The 20,824-nt window shown below is 56.8% G+C and overlaps 1 protein-coding gene across 4 annotated transcripts in view; it reads right to left on the bottom strand.

The window, feature by feature from the left end:
- BTBD19 (BTB domain containing 19) overlaps positions 1-19,041 on the bottom strand; it is a 78,359-nt gene extending 59,318 nt beyond the window's left edge. For 2 of the 4 annotated variants that reach the window (XM_073357917.2, XM_073357916.2), the window contains exons 1-2: positions 18,374-19,013; positions 6,944-7,172 (exon numbers count right to left, since the gene is read on the bottom strand). In XM_073357917.2, coding sequence (XP_073214018.1) covers positions 6,944-7,172; positions 18,374-18,462 — 318 coding nt within the window. In that variant the 5' untranslated portion in view covers positions 18,463-19,013. Of the gene's footprint in view, positions 1-6,943; positions 7,173-18,373 lie in introns of all 4 variants that reach the window. The other 2 variants (XM_073357920.2, XM_073357919.2) reach the window with 2 other exon arrangements.
- Between the last annotated feature and the right edge of the window lie 1,783 nt (positions 19,042-20,824).

Genomic DNA, 20,824 nt, shown 5'->3' on the forward strand with positions numbered 1-20,824 from the left:
TTGCTCCTGGCAATGGTATTTCACTCAGCCAGCGGATACTGACAGCTGCAGTGATGGATGGCACAGGTATCATTTCTTCCCTTGGCCGGAGATCCCCAGCTTAGACACGTCCTGCTCCCTAAACCTGGGCCTCTCATAACAAGCCCCAGTGCGTCCAAGGAGAAGCAGCCAGGGCTTTCTTGGAGAAAGGGCTACGCCCCAGTTAAAGTTAATTGCAAATGCACATGCCAGACGGCTCCTTTGAACGCAGTGATCCTTGCCATTAGTTTTACTATTGACTTTTCCTGATTAATTAATTACGGGCAGGGGCTCTCCAACTTGTAAACCACATGAACCAAACTCTACCAGAGAGACGGTCCCTCCTTCCACTACTTGCCCTCCCCGCTACAGCAACTGCTTCCAGGGGAAGAAGAAAAGGAGTACTTATGGCACCTTAGAAACTAACCAATTTATTTGAGCATAAGCTTTCGTGAGCTACAGCTCACTTCATCGGATGCATACTGTGGAAAGTGTAGAAGATCTTTTTATATACACACAAAGCATGAAAAAATACCTCCTCCCACCCCACTCTCCTGCTGGTAATAGCTTATCTAAAGTGACTACTCTCCTTACAATGTGTATGATAATCAAGGTGGGCCATTTCCAGCACAAATCCAGGGTTTAACAAGAAGGTCTGAGGAGGGGTGGGGGTAGGAAAAAACAAGGGGAAATAGGTTACCTTGCATAATGACTTAGCCATTCCCAGTCTCTATTCAAGCCTAAGTTAATTGTATCCAATTTGCAAATGAATTCCAATTCAACAGTTTCTCGCTGGAATCTGGATTTGAAGTTTTTTTGTTGTAATATAGCAACTTTCATGTCTGTAATCGAGTGACCAGAGAGATTGAAGTGTTCTCCGACTGGTTTATGAATGTTATAATTCTTGACATCTGATTTGTGTCTATTTATTCTTTTACATAGAGACTGTCCAGTTTGACCAATGTACATGGCAGAGGGGCATTGCTGGCACATGATGGCATATATCACATTAGTGGATGTGCGGGTAAACGAGCCTTTGATAGTGTGGCTGATGTTATTAGGCCCTGTGATGGTGTCCCCTGAATAGATATGTGGGCACAGTTGGCAACGGGCTTTGTTGCAAGGATAGGTTCCTGGGTTAGTGGTTCTGTTGTGTGGTATGTGGTTGCTGGTGAGTATTTGCTTCAGGCTGGGGGGCTGTCTGTAGGCAAGGACTGGCCTGTCTCCCAAGATGTGTGAGAGTGTTGGGTCATCCTTCAGGATAGGTTGTAGATCCTTAATAATGCGTTGGAGGGGTTTTAGTTGGGGGCTGAAGGTGACGGCTAGTGGCATTCTGTTATTTTCTTTGTTAGGCCTGTCCTGTAGTAGGAGACTTCTGGGAACTCTTCTGGCTCTATCAATCTGTTTCTTCACTTCACAGGTGGGTACTGTAGTTGTAAGAATGCTTGATAGACGCTTGTAGGTGTTTGTCTCTGTCTGAGGGGTTGGAGCAAATGCGGTTGTATCGCAGAGCTTGGCTGTAGACAGTGGATCGTGTGGTGTGGTCAGGGTGAAAGCTGGAGGCATGCAGGTAGGAATAGCGGTCAGTAGGTTTCCGGTATAGGGTGGTGTTTATGTGACCATCGTTTATTAGCACTGTAGTGTCCAGGAAGTGGCTCTCTTGTGTGGACTGGACCAGGCTGAGGTTGACGGTGGGATGGAAATTGTTGAAATCATGGTGGAATTCCTCAAGGGCTTCTTTTCCATGGGTCCAGATGATGAAGATGTCATCAATATAGTGCAAGTAGAGTAGGGGCGTTAGGGGGCGAGAGCTGAGGAAGCGTTGTTCTAAGTCAGCCATAAAAATGTTGGCATACTGTGGGGCCATGCGGGTACCCATAGCAGTGCCGGTGATCTGAAGGTATACATTGTCCCCAAATGTAAAATAGTTATGGGTGAGGACAAAGTCACAAAGTTCAGCCACCAGGTGAGCCGTGACATTATCGGGGATAGTGTTCTTGACGGCTTGTAGTCCATCTTTGTGTGGAATGTTGGTGTAGAGGGCTTCTACATCCATGGTGGCCAGGAGGGTGTTATCAGGAAGATCACTGATGGACTGTAGTTTCCTCAGGAAGTCAGTGGTGTCTCAAAGGTAGCTGGGAGTGCTGGTAGCGTAGGGCCTGAGGAGGGAGTCTACAAAGCCAGACAATCCTGCTGTCAGGGTGCCAATGCCTGAGATGATGGGGCGCCCAGGATTTCCAGGTTTATGGATCTTGGGTAGTAGATAGAATATCCCAGGTCGGGGTTCCAGGGATGTGTCTGTGCGGATTTGATCTTGAGCTTTTTCAGGGAGTTTCTTGAGCAAATGCTGTAGTTTCTTTTGGTAACTCTCTGTGGGATTAGAGGATAATGGCTTGTAGAATGTGGTGTTGGAGAGCTGCCGAGCAGCCTCTTGTTCGTATTCCAACCTATTCATGATGACAACAGCACCTCCTTTGTCAGCCTTTTTGATTATGATGTCAGAGTTGTTTCTGAGGCTGTGGATGGCATTGTGTTCCGCATGGCTGAGGTTATGGGGCAAGTGGTGCTGCTTTTCCACAATTTCAGCCCGTGCACTTCAAATCCAGACTCCAGCGAGAAACCCTTGAATTGGAATTCATTTGCAAATTGGATACAATTAACTTAGGCTTGCATAGAGACTGGGAGTGGCTAAGTCATTATGCAAGGTAACCTATTTCCCCTTGTTTTTTCCTACCCCCCCCCCCCCCGACCTTCTTGTTAAACTCTGGACTTGTGCTGGAAATGGCCCACCTTGATTATCATACACATTGTAAGGAGAGCGGTCACTTTAGATAAGCTATTATCAGCAGGAGAGTGGATTTGTGGGGGGGGTGGGGGTGAGAAAACCTGGATTTGTGCTGGAAATGGCCCAACTTGATTATCATACACATTGTAAGGAGAGTGATCACTTTAGATAAGCTATTAGCAGCAGGAGAGTGGGGTGGGATGAGGTATTTTTTCATGCTTTGTGTGTATATAAAAAGATCTTCTACACTTTCCACAATATGCATTCGATGAAGTGAGCTGTAGCTCACGAAAGCTCATGCTCAAATAAATTGGTTAGTCTCTAAGGTGCCACAAGTCCTCCTTTTCTTTTTGCAAATACAGACTAACACGGCTGTTACTCTGAAACCTTCCAGGGGAAGGTAAAGGAGTTGGCATATTTTTAGTTCTCTAACAGCTGGAAGCCAGGAGGAAGAGCCGGACCCAAGTCACCAGCCAGCTCTCTGCAGGCCACCAGCGAGTGTCCTGCAGACCCCAAGCTGGGAACCACCATCTCCCTGCCGGGATCACTGCAGGATAACATGCCCCAGCTCCTAGTCCAGAAGGCCGCAGGCTGGCAATAGGCATTGGGGCCTGCTGGCTAGAGCAGGGGATGCAAAGCGGGGCTCTTCAGTGCTATTCCTAGCTCAACCCTCTCTGTGCCTCAGTTTCTTCACTGATTCACGGGTGTGCTGAGAGGCTTCACCAGGTCCCATTTGCCCACTGTTTGGCTATGGATCACCTCAGAGGAAATCCCAAATACCATTCTCATTAGAACGCCAGCTGGGATTCCACACGGTGTATTCTAGGCAGCAGCCACACCAGCTACAGCCTGTCCATCCCCTGCGAGATGCCGGGTCTCCCATGCTCAGCTAGACTCTGGGAGAGGAGCATTTCACACTTGGTCCCCATCCGCTGACCACAGAGCTGGTCCGGGCTGGGCTCTGATCCTGCACGGAGCTTACTCAGAGTCCAGGTCACGTGTCAGGCTCGGGAGCTGAATTTCTCCCTGGCTTCAGGCAGCTAACAAGGGGCCACCTCCTCTTACACTGGAACAGTCACACCAGAGGGAACACAACCAGAGCCGTGATGAACAGGATCGGGCATTCACCCACACAGCCACAGGCACTGGCCGCCAGCTGGGCAGAGAGACAGTTTCTGTCCCACGACAGCCTGTGTGGCCAGGTCTCTCCTCCGTCTGTGCTCCTCAGGCCACAAGGGCCTCGGAGGGGCAAGAGGGCAGCTCAACGGGCCAGACGGCTGCTCAGTGCAACTGGCTCTCTGCAGTAAGGGCCATGAGGAGGCCGCCCTGGGAAGCAACCCTTGAGCCAGCCCTCAGCAGGGAAGGGAACACAGCCTGGCCTTTCAAGCAGACCCCTTGTGGCAGTCTGGACCCCTGGCGTCACCCCTTGGACAAAGTATAAAACTCCTATTTGCTGGTCATTATTGTCCTGGTAAAATACCTGTGGCAACCTTGTGTGTGAATGTATAAGCTTGGAGTTACTCCACATGTAAAGAACAGCCACACTGGGTCAGACCAAAAGCCCAGTTTGATCCTGTCTGCTGACAGTGACCAGTGCCAGGTGCCCCAGAGGGAAAGAACAGAACAGGGAATCATCAAGTGATGCAGCCCCTGTCACCCCGTCCATCCCGTCACCATTCCCAGCTTCTCGCAAACAGAGGCTAGGGACACCATCCCTGCCCATCCTGGCTAATAGCCCTTGATGTTCCGAGTCTGGGGAGCGGCCAGACCCGTTCTTCAGACAGAGGGCAAGCTGGTGCCTCAGCCAGGTGTGGACAAGGTCACATGGGCCATCACCTGCTAAGTGGCCATTCATTGGCAGGGCAAAAAATCTCCATCCCAGCAAAGAAACAGCCTGGGGTTCCCAGGCCTGCAGCCTGCCTGTTGCCACACTCCCAGCTGGAGCTGCTTCTCAGAACTGGAGTGGGGGGGACTATAAAAAGGGGGGGGCAGACGCCCCAGAGTTTCCCTGCCATTCTCTCAGCCTCTGGCAGTCCAGGCACCCGAAGAACAAAAGCAGCAGCGTTGGGCTGGGGCAGGGACCTGGACCGAAAGAACTTCAGCCAGCAAAGCTCCTGAAAGATGGGGCGAGCTTTGAGTGTCACCTGGGTCCGTGTGTCAGGCGTCAGTTGCGTTTTATCTGTATTGCTCTTGCAGCCACTTCTGACAGTCATGCCTCATGCTGTGTATTCACGTCAACTCTCCCTCTTCGTCGTTAATCTACTTGTTTGATCTCATCCAGCGTGGAAGGGGTTGGGAAAGTCCGTTTGAGGTCACCGAGTCTGTGCATTATTTCCCTTGATGAGATCACTGACTTGTGTGAATTGGTATTGGCCAGGGGACAGCTGCCCAGTGCAGGACACTTGTTTCTGGGGGGGAATCCCAGACCGAGGGCGTGTGGGTGTCCCCAGCTGCAGTTCACACCCCGACGTGACTGTGGGCAACTTGCCTGCAGGCGGCTGTTGGTGAGCAGTTTGGGACTGGAGGCGACAGCAGCAGAGTGGGGTAAAGGGCACCCCAGGTCCGAGGGCAGGGGAACACAGCTCCTCATTAGTCCGGCTTGGACTCTGGGGATGTCACACCAGGCTCTGGGCTGCAACAACCTCCACCTCTGCCTCACCACGACACCCCCAGACGCCCCCAGCACCGCTGCTGAATCAGCTGGAGGGGGAACCACGATGCTCTGCTGGGGGGCTGCCAGGCCGTCCCACCCGCCCTGCAGTTGCTTAGATCCAGGGGCCGGGAGTGGGGGTGGGGGATGAGGATGGCCATGCAATGGCCGTGCGAATGGCTGAGTGGTGTTAATACTGAGGGGCACTTCCCGTCCCCACAGCTGGCTTTGGACTTGCCTCATGCTTTGCCATGGGAGCGGGGTAAAGGACAGGGAACCTCCGGAGAAGCCTGATTCTTCCATAGCTCAGGAGCCACCTTGCAGGGCCGTCGGGGGCTGGGGAAAGGCCGTGGCTGTGCCCACGGTCTCCCCCCCACCCCCCCGAGTTCTGGGGCCCTTTCTCTGTGCCGTGGGCTCTCAATTTGGGGCTGGCGGAGAGGTTAAAATCCAGCCCTGGCCCATTTCATTGCAGGAATGTAAGGTGATGGCCGGGGCTGATCTGCGCTCCTGGGCCTCTCCACGGCTGCCGGGGGGCTGGGATGCCCCCAGCCAAGGCTCAGCAGGTCAGTGCATGGGGCCAGGAGGTGAGGGGGGGTGTCTGAGCAAGGATCGTGGTGCGGAGAGCGTAGGAGAGAAAGGGCTGAATCCCCCGGGTGACTCTGCCCCCAGGCAGGGCGATGCCCGGGATGGCCCCGGCTGGCAGTGTTTTCCCGGGGGTGGTTCCTGTTTCCTTGGGCTGAGTTTATCTTAGTTCTCTGAGCTGGGTGATTCGCACCCTGTTCCGGTGCTGCCTGGGCGGGGCGAGGGGCATTGCTCTAAAAATAGCCTAGAGCAAGCAGCCTCCAGTGCCGCCCCCTCCCACTGGCACCCCTGCCCTTTCCCCCACTGCCCCCATAACGAGGAGTATCGAGGATTACAAAGCTGGCAGAGCAGGGGCGGGGACAAGCCAGCACTCCAGCCCACGCTGGCCTCTTCCTGCAGCCCCCAAGCTAACCAGGCCTGGGCCAGGGACTTCTCCCTCTCTCCTCGGCCAGGCCAGGCTGGAGGAAGAGCCATGGTTCAGGGACTGGAGCAACGCAAGCCACTCCCAGCCAGGAGGCCTGGGGAGATGAGTGGGGCAGCTGCAGCCCTAGCTCCCATCAGGCGGTGGTGCTGTCTGGATCCGGCACTGCAGACTCTAACTACACTCTACGTGCCCTACAAGCCACAGCACATGTACCTTCCCCTGTGTGGGCTGGGCTTGAACCCAGGACTTGTGGCACAGCCCTCTACCACTTGAGCTAAAGAAATAGATCCCTTAGAGGGCAACAGTAGTAGGCTGTAATCCTCTCTGTGGCCTAGCTGCTAGAGGGGGATGTGACATGAGCCATCTCCACGTATTATCCTGCCATGCCCTCCCTGCAGCCCAGTTTGGGGTCCCTTGTCATTGTGCCTGACCCACCCCTGCCCTTCCCAGGGCGCCCGGCCCCGGGGCAGCATGCGGCACTCACGATGAGGCTGTTGAGGGTCACACTGTTGGTGTACAGGAACTCGATGACGGCCAGGAAGACCTCGGGCTGCACATGGCTGAGGACCAATGGGGTCTGGGGGGGCCACGGCTCCTGGGCACCTGGCTGGGGCTGGCAGAGCATCCCCTGGAAGGTCTGGCAGCGGCAGGCGAGGATGCAGCGATGGGCAAACACCTCCTGCCTCTCCCTGCCCACCACAAACGTCACGTCACTGCGGAGATGGAGACAGGCCAAGCCACGCCATGAGGAGCGGGGATTGCAACAGGGTGGCCACTGCCTGAGTGCCCCATGCAGAGTACCCCTGACCCCCATCCCTCATTCAGAGTACCCCCTATCCCCCATGCAAAGTACCCCGACCCCCATCCCCCATGCAGAGTACCCCTACCCCCATACAGAGTACCCCCGACCCCCATCCCCCATGCAGAGTACCCCTGACCCCATGTGATGTTATTGACTTGAACTGGGACCGTTTAGAACGTTGTTGCAACCAAGGTCCTGTAGTGGCACCAAATCTTGTATAAAGGGGGTCAAATAAGGTGTCTAAGACGAGGTGATGGTTGGCTGGTTATGATTTTGCTGTCTGTTTGCATGTATCATTTTTGTATTGAAAGATATAAGTATTGGCTTTAGACTGTCTGTATTTCAAACTTCTGCTCTGCTTCTGGGGGACACCCCAGACAAGTGGGTGTCAGCTCTGCCTAGCCTGCTGGGTGGCCCATTAAGGACCCTCAGCAACACAACTGACCCAGTGAGAGAAGGCAGACTCGCCTGGGGACTCAGCCAGGTGTGCAGGGACCTGCCTAGGGACAGAACTCTGAGGTGTTTCCAGGCCATGGGATGGGCAGCGTGTCCTTGGGACAAAGAAAGAGACCACATGGCAAGAGACTATAAAACGCTGCTGCAGCTCCTCCATCTGGTCTTCAATCCTGCTTCGTACCTGTGGAGAGACTTTGCTACACTGAAGCTTTGACCCAAGGACTGAAGGACCCATCCCAGCTGGGGATGTTCTCCAGAGACTTGATTTGAACCTGCTGTTTATTCCATCACTGCTACGAGCCTGAACCAAGAACTTTGCCTCACTGTATGTCATTGATTCCATTGAACCCATTCTAGCTCTCGTCTATATTTCTTTCCTTTTATGAATAAACCTTTAGATTTTCGATTCGAAAGGATTGGCAACGGCGTGATTTGTGGGTGAGATCTGATTTGTATATTGACCTGGGTCTGGGGCTTGGTCCTTTGGGATCGAGAGAAACTTTTTTCTTTTACTGGGGTATTGGTTTTCATCACCATTTGTCCCCATAATGAGTGGCACTGGTGGGGATACTGGGAAACAGGAGTGTCTATGGGACTTGCTTGTGTGACTTGTGGTTAGCCAGTGGGGTAAAACTGAAGTCCTCTGTCTGGCTGGTTTGGTTTGCCTTGGTGTGCATAGAAACCCCAGCCTTGGGTTGTAACTGCCCTGCTTTAAGCAATTTGTCCTGAATTGGCACTCTCAGTTGGGTCCCGCCAGAACCAGCATCATTACACCCCATTCCCCATGCAGAGTACCCCCATCCCCCATGCAGAGTACTCCCTAATATCCCATGAAGAGTACCCCGACTCCCCCATCCCGCAGGAAGAGTACCCCCCTAATCCCCCATCCCCCATGCAGAGACTCCCTAATACCCCATGTAGCGTACCCCTGCCCCCCCATGCAGAGTATCCCCTGACTCCCCCATCCCCCAGGCAGAGTACCTCTGCCCCCTCATGCAGAGTACCCCCTAATCCCCCATCTGTAAGGATAAGGCCTTTGTCAGCAGCCATATCCTAAGGCCTTCATCTGCAGTCAGATTAAAAGAGCAGCAGCCATTAGCTGAGAAGCAGGAAGTCACATCCTCACATTGCCTCTAATTATATTAAAACAATGTCCTATCCGGCTGGTAAGAAGGAGACCTCATCCTAATGGCACCCGGTATCGCCAGATAAAGAAACAGAGCTTAAGATGGTTAAGGAAAACTTAGTCTGATAGCATCCTGTCTGGCAAGAACTGACCGTGAAATCCTCATTTCTTTATTGTTTTGGCATTATAGTCCCCACTTCCCTATTGTTTACCTGTATGGTCTCCGTCTGGTTCTTTAATTGTTTCTGTCTGCTGTATAATTAATTTTGCTAGGTGTCAGTTAATTAGGGTAGTGGGATGTAATTGGTTAGAGAATTATGTTACTCTATGTTAGGATTGGTTAAGGTCTAGTTAAACCGGACTCAAGTTTCACTATATAAACTGGGGTCCAAGAAGGAGACCAATTGGGAAGAGAAGCATAAGAAGAAGGAAAGACCTGGAAGAAGAAGAACTCACCCCCAAGACTCAGCCTAAGATCAGAGCTGTTCAGACGTGTCATGCAGCAACTGGGACACAGACGAGACCGACCTTGCCTGGCCAACAGGGAAAGTCCGCCTGCCTGATCAGGGTTGGTGAGCATGGCACTGTCTGCTTAGTGTGTATTCTGCTTGGTGATTGTTAATGACTAGAGGGTCCAGATATTACTGTGTAAGGCTCTTTCACTGGTAAAAGGTCCTGCACACCTGCAGAAGTAGTATATATCCAGAGCCCTACGGATTGGGAAAGGGCGTGGGTCCTTACACTGACCAGGTTAGTTACACCCTGAGCCCTACGGATTGGGAAAGGGCGTGGGTCCTTACACTGACCAGGTTAGTTACACCCTGAGCCCTACGGATTGGGAAAGGGCGTGGGTCCTTACACTGACCAGGTTAGTTACACCCTGAGCCCTACGGATTGGGAAAGGGCGTGGGTCCTTACACTGACCAGGTTAGTTACACCCTGAGCCCTACGGATTGGGAAAGGGCGTGGGTCCTTACATTGACCAGGTTAGTTACACCCTGAGCCCTACGGATTGGGAAAGGGCGTGGGTCCTTACATTGACCAGGTTAGTTACACCCTGAGCCCTACGGATTGGGAAAGGGCGTGGGTCCTTACACTGACCAGGTTAGTTACACCCTGAGCCCTACGGATTGGGAAAGGGCGTGGGTCCTTACATTGACCAGGTTAGTTACACCCTGAGCCCTACGGATTGGGAAAGGGCGTGGGTCCTTACACTGACCAGGTTAGTTACACCCTGAGCCCTACGGATTGGGAAAGGGCGTGGGTCCTTACATTGACCAGGTTAGTTACACCCTGAGCCCTACGGATTGGGAAAGGGCGTGGGTCCTTACATTGACCAGATTAGTTACACCCTGAGCCCTACGGATTGGGAAAGGGCGTGGGTCCTTACACTGACCAGGTTAGTTACACCCTGAGCCCTACGGATTGGGAAAAGGTGGGGTGCCCTAATGCGTGCAGGTAACACATCCCCCATGCAGAGTACCCCCTTCCCCCATGCAGAGTATCCCGACTCCCATCCCCCATGCAGAGTACCCTGACCCTCCATGCAGAGTACTCCTGACCCCCATCCCCCAGGCAGAATACCCCTGCCCACCATACAATGTACCCCCTAAACCCTCATCCTCCATGCAGAGTACCCCTGACCCCCACCCTATCCCCCAGGCAGAGTACCCTGCCCACCATGCAATGTAACCCCTAAACCCCCATCCTCCATTCAGAGTATCCTCCTGTGCAGAGCCTAATGGAGGCAGAAGAGCCCAGCACGTGGCCCCTCATGGCTGCTCCTTCCCACTAATCCCCCCCCTCACCCCTACCCGGCTCAGCCATCTGTGTGCTGCCTCCCTGCAAGTGACTGAACAAATCTACTCCAGCAGGAGGCCAGGACATGCAGCCTTCACCCCTCCACCTCACCTCCCCCCCACAAATGCCAGTCACACCATGGGGCTGAGGTTACATCTCATTGGGCGGGGGTGGTGGTGTGGGTATTTCCCTGAATACATACGCACAGTGCCTGCTACTGGCTGGACTGAACTGCCCAACCGAGTATCATGGGCCCTGTACTGCTAACAGCTAATGGAGGTTCTCCTTGCGTACCCCCCAGGGCTTTGTGCAGCGGTTCGGGAAGTGCTGAGGGTTCTCATTGTTTGCATGGCTGCTATTGTTTGTTTGTTTGGTTCAAAACTCCATGTAGGGCAGGTAAACCACTTCCTCTGGAAGATTCATAAAACTACAGGCCGCACACCCGTGTGGAGTCAGAACTGAAAAGGAAAGTGCCGTGGGCCCAGCGCTTGCATGGAGGGGTTTTCACTCCGTGCAGCAGGGAGTGGAAAGTCCAGCTGCTGAGAATCAGAAATCTGCTTTTCACCTCCTTTGACTCATGACCCTTGAGTCAGGCAGCTGGGCTAGAACCAGAAATGCTGACAAATAATTCCACCGCGGGTAAACGCCTCCAACCTCCCGGTTCTCCCGGGACGCCAGCGTGTGGGCGCTGCTGCCAACACCCGCCTGGTGGCACAGTGGGGCCAGCCTGGTCGGGGGCTGCCGCTGCTCACAATGCACAAGAGGAGTCAATCCTACCACCCGCTGATCGCCTGTGCCCACCACACCATGGCATCTGGGCGGCTCACCCCCAGCCAACGGGCCGATCCGCCCAGTCTCTCTGTGAGCTAAGGCAGGATTCTGATGGTCCCCATTTTGCAGGGAAGGCATGGAGGGGCAGCTCCTCAAGGGACTGAGGATTTACATGCAAGTGAGGGGCCTAAAGTCTGGGCCTAGTCTATGGTAGAGCCAAGCCCAGAACCCAAATCTCCCAAGCGCGTTGGGCACCGGGATGTGGCACCAAGCTGCCTGTGTAGGCTGCAGCCTGAAAGAGCTGGTGAGTCTACTGACCTGGCTTTTGGGTTGAGCCCTTTAAGTGACATTGGGCCTGTTCTGTGTTTAGTGACTTTGCCATCTCCAAGCACTCTCCATCTCAAAGCACTTCAGGATCTATACACCCACAATGAAATGCAGCCACCTCTGGTGTGGAAGACATCAACCACCCAGCACATATCACGCTGCACCAGCAGAAGGGCGGTGAGCATGGCATTTTGGCCAAGAGCAGAAAGGCAAAGCTACCCTCTGATGAAGTATGGGCTCTTTAGTACCTGTGTAGAGCAGACAGGACCTTAGCTTCAAGGACTCAGCCAAAATGCCATAGGGAGTGAGTGGCAGGGACTCAGTGTGCCTATGCTGGAAGGCTGAGTCAACCCTGTGGGATACAGGCTGGAGCCCTGGGAATTCAGAGATGATGCTCAGACAATAAACCACCCCGTTAGCACTAAGGGTCAGCGCGTGCTACATTCCTTGACGGAGACTGGGATATACTCTCCATTGCATCACAGAGTCCAGGTCTACGTGAGCCCAGGAATGTGGCTCGTCCGCCCTCCCCCCAAACACTCTCTGACAGCTCCAGCCCAAGTGGCCAGGCCTCTCCCAGCAAAGGCCACTGCCGCGTGGTCCCTGTCTCCCACTGCAGACTGCAAATCCTGGACTTGTCTCACTTAACCCAGCCTGTTCCTCTCCCAGAGCTAGCCCAGGCTCTGCCTGGTGGGCAGTGGGAGCCAGAGGCTGCCCCAAGCAGCTGGGAAAAGCTGCCTGACTCATTGAAATGGGCCCCCCCCCCGCCCAGTGTTTGGCCTTAAGAACATTGGAACTCTGTCCTTCAAAGCCACCTGAGACAAGCCAGTGGCTTGAGCGGAGTCCTTCTCCGGCCCTGGCACCTCTGAGCACCTCACTACCTTCAGCGTAGCTTTAATATAATCCCCCCATCATGCTGCTGGCGAGCTCAGCCACAGAGAGACTAAGGGACTTTCCCAAGGTCACACGGGGACTCTGTGGCAGAGCAGGGAATCAAGCCCAGGTCTCTCAAGTGCCCGACGCACGAGGCCATCCTTCCTCTGCACCGATGCTGTCCCGCACTGTACCCCGTGCACTGCAGCCATCGAAGGGAACGCGGGCTGACAGCAGCCAGCTGGGCCCCTGGGTGTATTTCATGAGCCTGCCCCAGGGAGGAAGGCCCAGGAAGCAACTAGCATTAGGAGCCTAGATACCCTTCAGGATCTAGGCCAAACTGTTTAAATCCATCCGTACCCAGCACAACCCCTTAGCAAGGGGAGAGCAGCCTTAGTAGGGCTCTTGCCTGGCAGAGCGGTGGAGTGTCGAGTGGATTTGAATGAGTGACCGACACGGGCCAAGCTCCGTATCCCAGCGCCTGAGCCATCCCATTCCCCCCCACGCGAGACGCTCGCACATTGTAGTATCAAACTGGCCCTCACGGCACAGAGAACCCCTGGGAATCAAAAGGGCACCTCCCAGCCCCCGCTCAGGGCAGAGCCTCGCAAGGCAGGGAAAGGGATCACTGCCCGTTACATTTCATCCCCAGCTGCTTCCCAAGCCAGCCTCACATCATGGAGCCCAAAACTCCAGCCACCTCTGGGGTGAAACGCAGCAGCTGTTTAACAGCGCACATCAACACGGCACAACAGCTATGGCCAGGCAGTGGAGAACATGGGGCCACCGGACAATGCCAGCTGAGTTTGTAATGCCTGGGGTTGGACCACAGCCAGGACACTGGCCCGGCAGCCCCACATCACCTGCCAGTTTCTAGCTATTGCATGGCTGATGGCTGCTCCAGCTGCCTCCTTCCACTACGTGCCACCGGCATTTAGGCCTGAGCTTCCCCATCCGAGTGGGAATAGGAGCTGGGGGAAGCGAGCGCTCAGGCCTGGGCGTTTAGAAACCTGCCCCTTGGGCCACAGATGAAAGTGCTGATGAAGTGCTAGAAAATCTGTTAACCACATTTTTCCACCAGCTCAGCAGGTTTGCCTTTGTGCTTTCGGCAGCCGCCTGAAGCCCTGCATGGAGAGGAAACCTGGCTTCTGCTCACACCACTCGGCCTCCATGAGCAATGGTGCCAAAGTCCGAGCTCTGGAGTGAGGTGCATGGGCCTGGGGAATTGCTTTTCCCCAGCACGCCTTGCTAGCTGCTCTCCCTTAGCAGCCTCAACAAAGCTCGCTCCTGAGCATCTCCTCCGCCCCTTGGCTCCAGCTTCCTCCTCCACCGCCGGCTCCACTCTGCTTCTAGAAGCGAGAGGCTCTTCTCCATCCCTAGAGCAGGCAGGGCCTGGGCCAGTGGCCGCGCCACGCCACACACTGCCCGCCCAGGGGCCCAGAGGGAGCAGATTGCTCACGCCCAGCGGCCTGTTCAGCTCTTGGGCTTCTCCACCACGGCTGCCCCCAAGGGAGACGACGATGGCCAACTGTGCTGGGAGGCTCAGCCCCACCCGGCTCCTCTCTCTGGGTCCACCCCCTAGTGAGGCTGGACTGGCACCTGGCACCTAGCTGTGCAAGACTCCGCAGGTAGGCCTAAAGGAAAGGGGTGACTTCGCACGCTCCCCATGTCGGGCCTGACCAAAGCCAGTGGAAAGGTTTGGGTCAAGCCCTTAAGCACAAACCCAGGGCTCTCTCCCCTACTGGAGCACGTGGCCAGTGCACAAGGCTGCGCAAATCCCGCTGGGAGGCGCTGGGTTTCTTTTAGTGACGTGTGGCTGCACCGACTGGTGAAACCCACCACCAGGAGCAAAGGCTGCTGCTTAGCTTGTCCTCAGCCAGTCCTGTCCAGGGAGGAGCAGTGTGTGGACCGTGCCGTATACATCGCTCCTCAGCCCAGTGCATCGCTGGGCCTTGTGACAGGTCCTTCCCTGCTCAGCTTTCAAGCGCTGAAAACCTGCCTGATTTGTTAGTCACCCTTCCCTGGAACTGCAGATTTCCCTGGATCGGGGCAATCCACTGGGATTCTAGTTGCTGAACAAAGCAGCTGCAACGGCTCTGGGGTGGAGAGGTTCTCTGGCTAACTGCACGTGGGGAATGAGGTGCCCTCCTTGTGTGCCCGGGGTGGGGGGTGTTTGCGGGTTACCGCATCATACCAGCCATGCTGGGACTGTCCAAGCCCCCTGCTGCCTCACAAATCTGTTGTCCAGCTACCAGCTCTGGTGTGCCACAGTTCCCAGAGCCAGCTGGCCCAGAAGGAAGGACCCGGTGGGGCAGGAGCTGTGTGCCCAGGCAGCGCCAGCCGCGCCCGCCAGCCTTCACAAATAGATAATGGCTGGGAGGCAGGCCGATGCTGAGCTGAGGCGTGAGCTATCCAGTGGTGAGAGAGTGCAACTGTACCTATGGGTTTGGCTCCGCTCAGGGCCTCCGGGGTCTAGTACAGAGACCAATGCTCGGCCTCTGCCCCATGGCAGGAGAGAGGAGCCAGGGACCCCACACAGAGCAGTGACCGAGTATGGGGTTGGCAAAGCCTGCCGACGAGGGGGTGGCTGGTCAGACTCCAGGCGGCCAGGTTAGTCAGCATGGCGTCACCGGGGCGCGTGAACCAGGGTGCTGAACGCAGAAGTGGGAAGAGCCCCTTTGTGGAACGGCTAATCCTATCTTCGATGGGGGCTTGTGTCACACCCCTAGAGGGCTCTGCACCCCAACTCTGCAGTGACTCTTGGCCAGCGTGTAAAACGGATTTGTGCTGGAAATGGCCCAACTTGATGATCACTTTAGATAAGCTATTACCAGCAGGACAGTGGGGTGGGAGGAGGTATTGTTTCATGGTCTCTGTGTGTATATAATGTCTACTGCAGTTTCCACAGTATGCATCCGATGAAGTGAGCTGTAGCTCACGAAAGCTCATGCTCAAATAAATTGGTTAGTCTCTAAGGTGCCACAAGTCCTCCTGTTCTTTTTGCTAAAACAGAAGGGTTATTAGTCATCTGGAACGCAGCGTAGAACAGTTCTTGCTAGCACAGAAATCAGGAAGGTTCAGCAAAGTCTATGTTGGGGGGGTCCAGAGCCCCAGGCTCTCCCCCCGAGTCCCAGTCCAGGAGACTGACTCACTTCCAGCAACCCAACCTCGGTTGTGCCCAGTTGCCCCTCCATCCTTTGTCTCTTTTTCAGGCAAACTTGTCACCTGGCCTCCATGTCTGTTTGTTCTCCAACTCCTTCGGCTGGCTCCTTGAAGAGGATGTGCCCCAGCCATCAGTTGCCAGGGTGCAGAGTGTCTGGCCATTGTCTGGGCGCTGGCAGCTACCCGGTAGAGTTTCTGCAACGATCACGCACCTTTGTCCCACCAGCTAGATACTTGTGCAACACATTGGGGAAACTGAGGCACACACAGTACTCCTACAAAACATGACAACAGTTCCCACTTCATCACAGCTACTCCTGGCTCCTCTTGCTAGCAGAGGCAGTAGCTAGGTCAACTGAAGGATTCTTCCGTCAACCCAGTACTGTCTACACGGTGACTTAGGTCAGCGCGACGGCATCACTCAGGGGTGTGGATTTTTCATCCCCCTAACTGACGTCGTTAAACTGGCCTAATTGTCTGGTGCAGACCAGGCCTGAGTAAAGGTGACGTGGGTGGAGTTCATGGGGGCATTAAGTTCCTCAAAAGAAACCGTCACGGGCATGCGACTGGCTTCCCGTGCTCACCAGCTAGCCACGGCCTCAGCCCCGCGTCAAGCTGGTGGTTTCCATTTCGCAGGAAGAGAACCCAAGGAGCAGTGGAGGTGCACACCTTCCTCCCACCAGGTTCTCTCGCCGGCTGCCCACGAACTCTCCCCATCACGGCCAGCAGACAGCAAGGGCCCGAAAACAGTCCCGTAGCGGCTGCACTGTGCTCCAGGGATGAGCAGGGCCGGATTAACATTTTGTGGGCCTGGCACCAAACATATTTGTGGGCCCCCATAGGGGCAATGGAACCGGCGCGGGGAGGTCGGTCCCCAGAGTGAGGGGCGGCCAGGGGCAATGGGGCATGGCAGGGGCGGCCCCGCTCTGCCAGCCCAGTGCGAGGGCACTATTCACAAACCAGCAGACGCACAGTGGCCCGCCCAGCCCAGTGCTGCCAGCGTGCCCCTTCCCCTTGGGGGCAGGCCCAGGCCGTGCCACACAGCCCCCCACGCCCAACACCCCATAGGCACCAACTCCATGGGTGCTCCGGGGCTGCTCAGGACCCACCGGCAGCCCTGCTGATCAGCTTCGCCCCAGCGCCTCCCACGTGCCGCTGATCAGCTGTTCAGCAGGGGGCAGGAGGCGCTGGGGGGGAGGGGAGGAGCAGGGGCAGGAAGAGGTGGGGGCGCTCGGGGGGAGGGTGCGGGGTGGGGCAGGAAGAGGTGGGGTGGGGGTGGAGTGGGGGCAGGAAGAGGTGGGTGGCAGGGCCTTGGGGGAAAGGGTGGAGTGGGGGTGGGGCTTGGGACAGAGCTGGGTCAAGCACCCATGGGGAAATCAGAAATTTCCTCTGCACCTCTGCAACACCCGCCCCCCCCAACTCCCTATGGCCAGGGCTCCCCAAAGTCCCCCACAAATGCAGAGCACCCTGCACAACCCTGCAGGCCGAGAGGAGCAAGTGGAAGGGGGGGAGCCAGCAAGCGGAGCAGGCCAGGGCCCCTTCTGAGCATGGGCCCGGCTCCATGGTGCCACTGGCCCATTGTAAACCCAGCACTGCCCACAGGGACTTCCACCCTCCCTGGGTTTCAGTGCTCAGACGGGCCCCGCAAGCCGCCTCCAGAATAAAGAACTGCCGGTGACTCAGCGAACAGACCAGACCCACGGCCCCCCTGGAATGGATTCCAGTGGGCGACGTGCTCCCATCAGAGCGCAGGGCTGGCCCTAGGTTGGCGAAATCAGCCCTGAGGTGCCAGCCGGTTCCGCACGCGGGCTTGTCAAATGGTTTGCAAGAAGTGAGTTGAAACCACAGAAGTTTGCATAAAATTCTTAGCGTGGGGGGCCAATGTAAGGCCAGCGACCCTGTCCCACGGACTTGCTGTCGGCCACGGCGGGGCCCGCTCCTCGCCAGAGTGCTAGGGGGTCACCCACCTGGGCTGCGTGCACAGGGCGCTGTTCTTCCGACGCAGCCCCGCGAGCTTTGCAAACTTCCATGGACAGAGGCGGAGATTTTCAAAGCAGGCTAGGGGACCTCGACACACGTTTAGACACGTGTCTAAACCCTCTCGGCTGCTCTGAAATTCTCAACCCCCTCCCCACACACACAGCACTTTGTCCAGCACGGGAATGCAGCCGTCTCTGGGATGAGCCGCGGCGACTGCTTCACGGCCCCCAGCAGCGCTGCACGCAGGTTTAGGACAGGGAGCAAAGGGAGTAGCTCACAGCACACAGGCCCTCAGGAGTGATGCTGGCTACGGGCAGAGGGGCTGGGCAGGGGGCCGCGCCCGCACACGCTCTGGCAGGGGGCGCAGCGGGAGGGCGGCTGAGTTTCCACAAAAAGGAAAGGAGGACTGGTGGCACCTTAGAGACTAGCCAATTTATCTGAGCATGAGCTTTCGTGAGCTACAGCTCACGTCATCGGATGCATCCACAGTTTCCACAGGGTGGAGTCGAGGGACAGGGAAGGGCCCACCCTCAGTACGGCTCTGGCGGGCGTACGGCCCCGCCAGCTGTACCAGGCATATCCCCGGCCTGGCCCAGCCGCTCCCCGGCCCAGCTCACCTGAACCGCGGGTTGTTGACGAGGCTCCTGATGGCTGCGGCGAAGGCGGCCGCGTCCCCCTCCAGGACGGCCGAGCCGGCGTAGGCCATGGCCTGGGGCGGCGACCGAGGCAGGCGGGAGGGAGCGGGGCTGGGCGTGCGGCCGAGAGAGCCGGCCAGGTTCAGCGGCTCAGCCAGGCCTGCGGGCCGCTATCTCGCCCAGCGCCTTGCAGAGAGCCGGCGGGAGCGGGCGGGAGCAGGCCAGAGCCGGGGAGGCAGGCCTAGGCCACGGGGAGGAGGCCCCTGCTGCAAGCAACAGAGCTCATCACTAAGGAAACCGGCCACTGCCCAGCTCCAGAAATCCAGCGGCTGCCAGACGGGGTGTGTGGGAAACCCGTGGGCCTGAACCGAGAGGAGCAGGGTCAGAGTCTAGAGCGAGGCAGCCAGCCGGCCCGGGGGCCAGGCCGAGGAAAGGCAGCAAACCAGAGGGGAGCGGGAGCAGCGGGACAGGAGTTCTGCAGGGGCCGAGACTCACGGCTGGGGCCGGCAGGAGGGCGGCGGGAAAGCAGCTGGAAAATCACACCCCACACAGCATCTGCTTTCCAGAGCCAGCCAGAGCCAGCCACCATCTGGGAGCTCAGCCTGGCTCAGCCTTGGAACTGAAGGGCTGGTCCGTGGCCAGCCCCTGGGGCGAAGCTATTGAGCGGATCTCAGCCCCTGAAAGAAAGCAAACGGCTCCCGCAGCTGAGCACTTTCCGGTGCCCCCCCAGCCCCACCCGTCGTTCAGGCCGGCTGAATAGCTGCTGCCACTTCCGGGGGGCCCGCAGGCTCTCTTAGTTCCCAAACGTAGGGCAAAGTCACAGCTGTGGGGTCACAAAGAGCATGCGTGTGCGGTGGGCTCGCACCTTTGCTATGGGGCTGTCGGGGCCAGCGCTCAGAGGGGGGCCAGGCCTCCAGGGGAGATCCTGGTGCTTGCGGGAAGTGGTGGGGTGTTCTCCTGGGAGTCCTCGAAAGCCCAGGGGAAGTCTACACCCACCAGCCACGGGGCTGGGCGCCGTGCCCCTCTTGGCTAGCGATAGCCCGCAGTGCTGCAGCAGAGGGGCCAGCGCTCAACACTAAAGATCTGTCTCCAGCCTCCCCTGCCTGGGCTCTGTCCCCGAGAAGCCGGCACTGAGGCAAGCCCTGCAGCCGGTGACCCTTGCCAGCACGCCAGTTGCCTTGCGGCCAGGCCTCCGAGCCAGCTGGACGGTGGAGGGAGGGCAGCGGCGCGGCTGCTCGGACCAAGGGTCTCTTTGTGCCATCTCACGGATGAGCTGTAAGGAGCCAGGACCCACGCGCGGCAGAGACAGCAGCCTTGCAACGCCCGGCCTCGAGCACTAGCGCGAAAGGCACCTCAGCTGCCGTCCCGCACCCAAGCCCCCATCGCGCACGCCCTCGGACGCCCGACCCTGGAAACGGGGCCACGCTGCCGGGCGCTTCCTCGGGCTGCTCCGAGGGCTGTGGCCACCCCCTGCAGCAACGCAGCTCCCCGGCGCCTGGCGCTGCTTCGGCACGTCAGCGATGTGTCCCGGTGGTGGCTGGCACGGCAAAGGAGCATTGCAGCCACCCCTCGTCCTCACCAGCCTTCCCATGGGGCGTCCCACAGGGGTCATAGCTGTTCCCCCCTCCCTTTCAGCAAACGCCTGGCATGCTGGCAGAGGCCCCGAGGTGCAGCACTCCTTTGCAGGGGACAGGACCGACCCAGGTGGCACAGCGCCAACGCTGATGGGAAGTGGGACCGGCTGGGAGGAGCTGGCTGGGGCCTCAATAAGCTGTGAACCTGCCCCGCCCCTGCCACCCGCCCTCAGACCTGTGCCCACAGGAACAAGCAGTGCCCGGGGTGTGGCCCTCAGGAGCAGGGGTCTGGTCCGTTGAAAACCTGGAGGGAAGAGATCAGACCGGTCCGGGTGCAGAACTCTCCTGTTCGCAGAAGTCTGTCCACACGAACAGACACCAAAGCAGGGCTGGACCAAGGCGAAGGCACTACAGGCTTGTGCCAACTCCTGGTGCCTCGTGTCCAGATCAGAATCGCAGCCTTCATTAGAAAAAACAATGTTCCTCGCCCGCATAGCTGCAAAGAAACGCTTGACAACGTGACCTGACTGTAACTGACACCTGCCTGAGTCTGCAGACAGCCTGAAACAATCACTCCAAGTAGGTGTGAACCACCCCATTCATCTTACCCTTGAAACTTGCTGCCACCCTAGCGAGACATAGGGACATGATTATGGGGGGTACCCCCTTTGGGTGTCCATAGGAACCCAGATTGCCTGAAATTTGGATTTGTTCCTTTTCCCTCTCTCTCCCTCATCTCCAGTCTTTGGTTCAGGGCTGAATTAAGTGACCCACGGCTGGTGAGAGCAGAGTCCACCTTGAACCTCCTGGCAGCTACAGTGAGCAGGGCCCTATAAAAAAGTGAGGCGAGAGAGAGAGA

Source organism: Lepidochelys kempii, chromosome 8 (assembly GCF_965140285.1).
Source record: "Lepidochelys kempii isolate rLepKem1 chromosome 8, rLepKem1.hap1, whole genome shotgun sequence".
Lineage (NCBI taxonomy): Eukaryota > Metazoa > Chordata > Testudines > Cheloniidae > Lepidochelys > Lepidochelys kempii.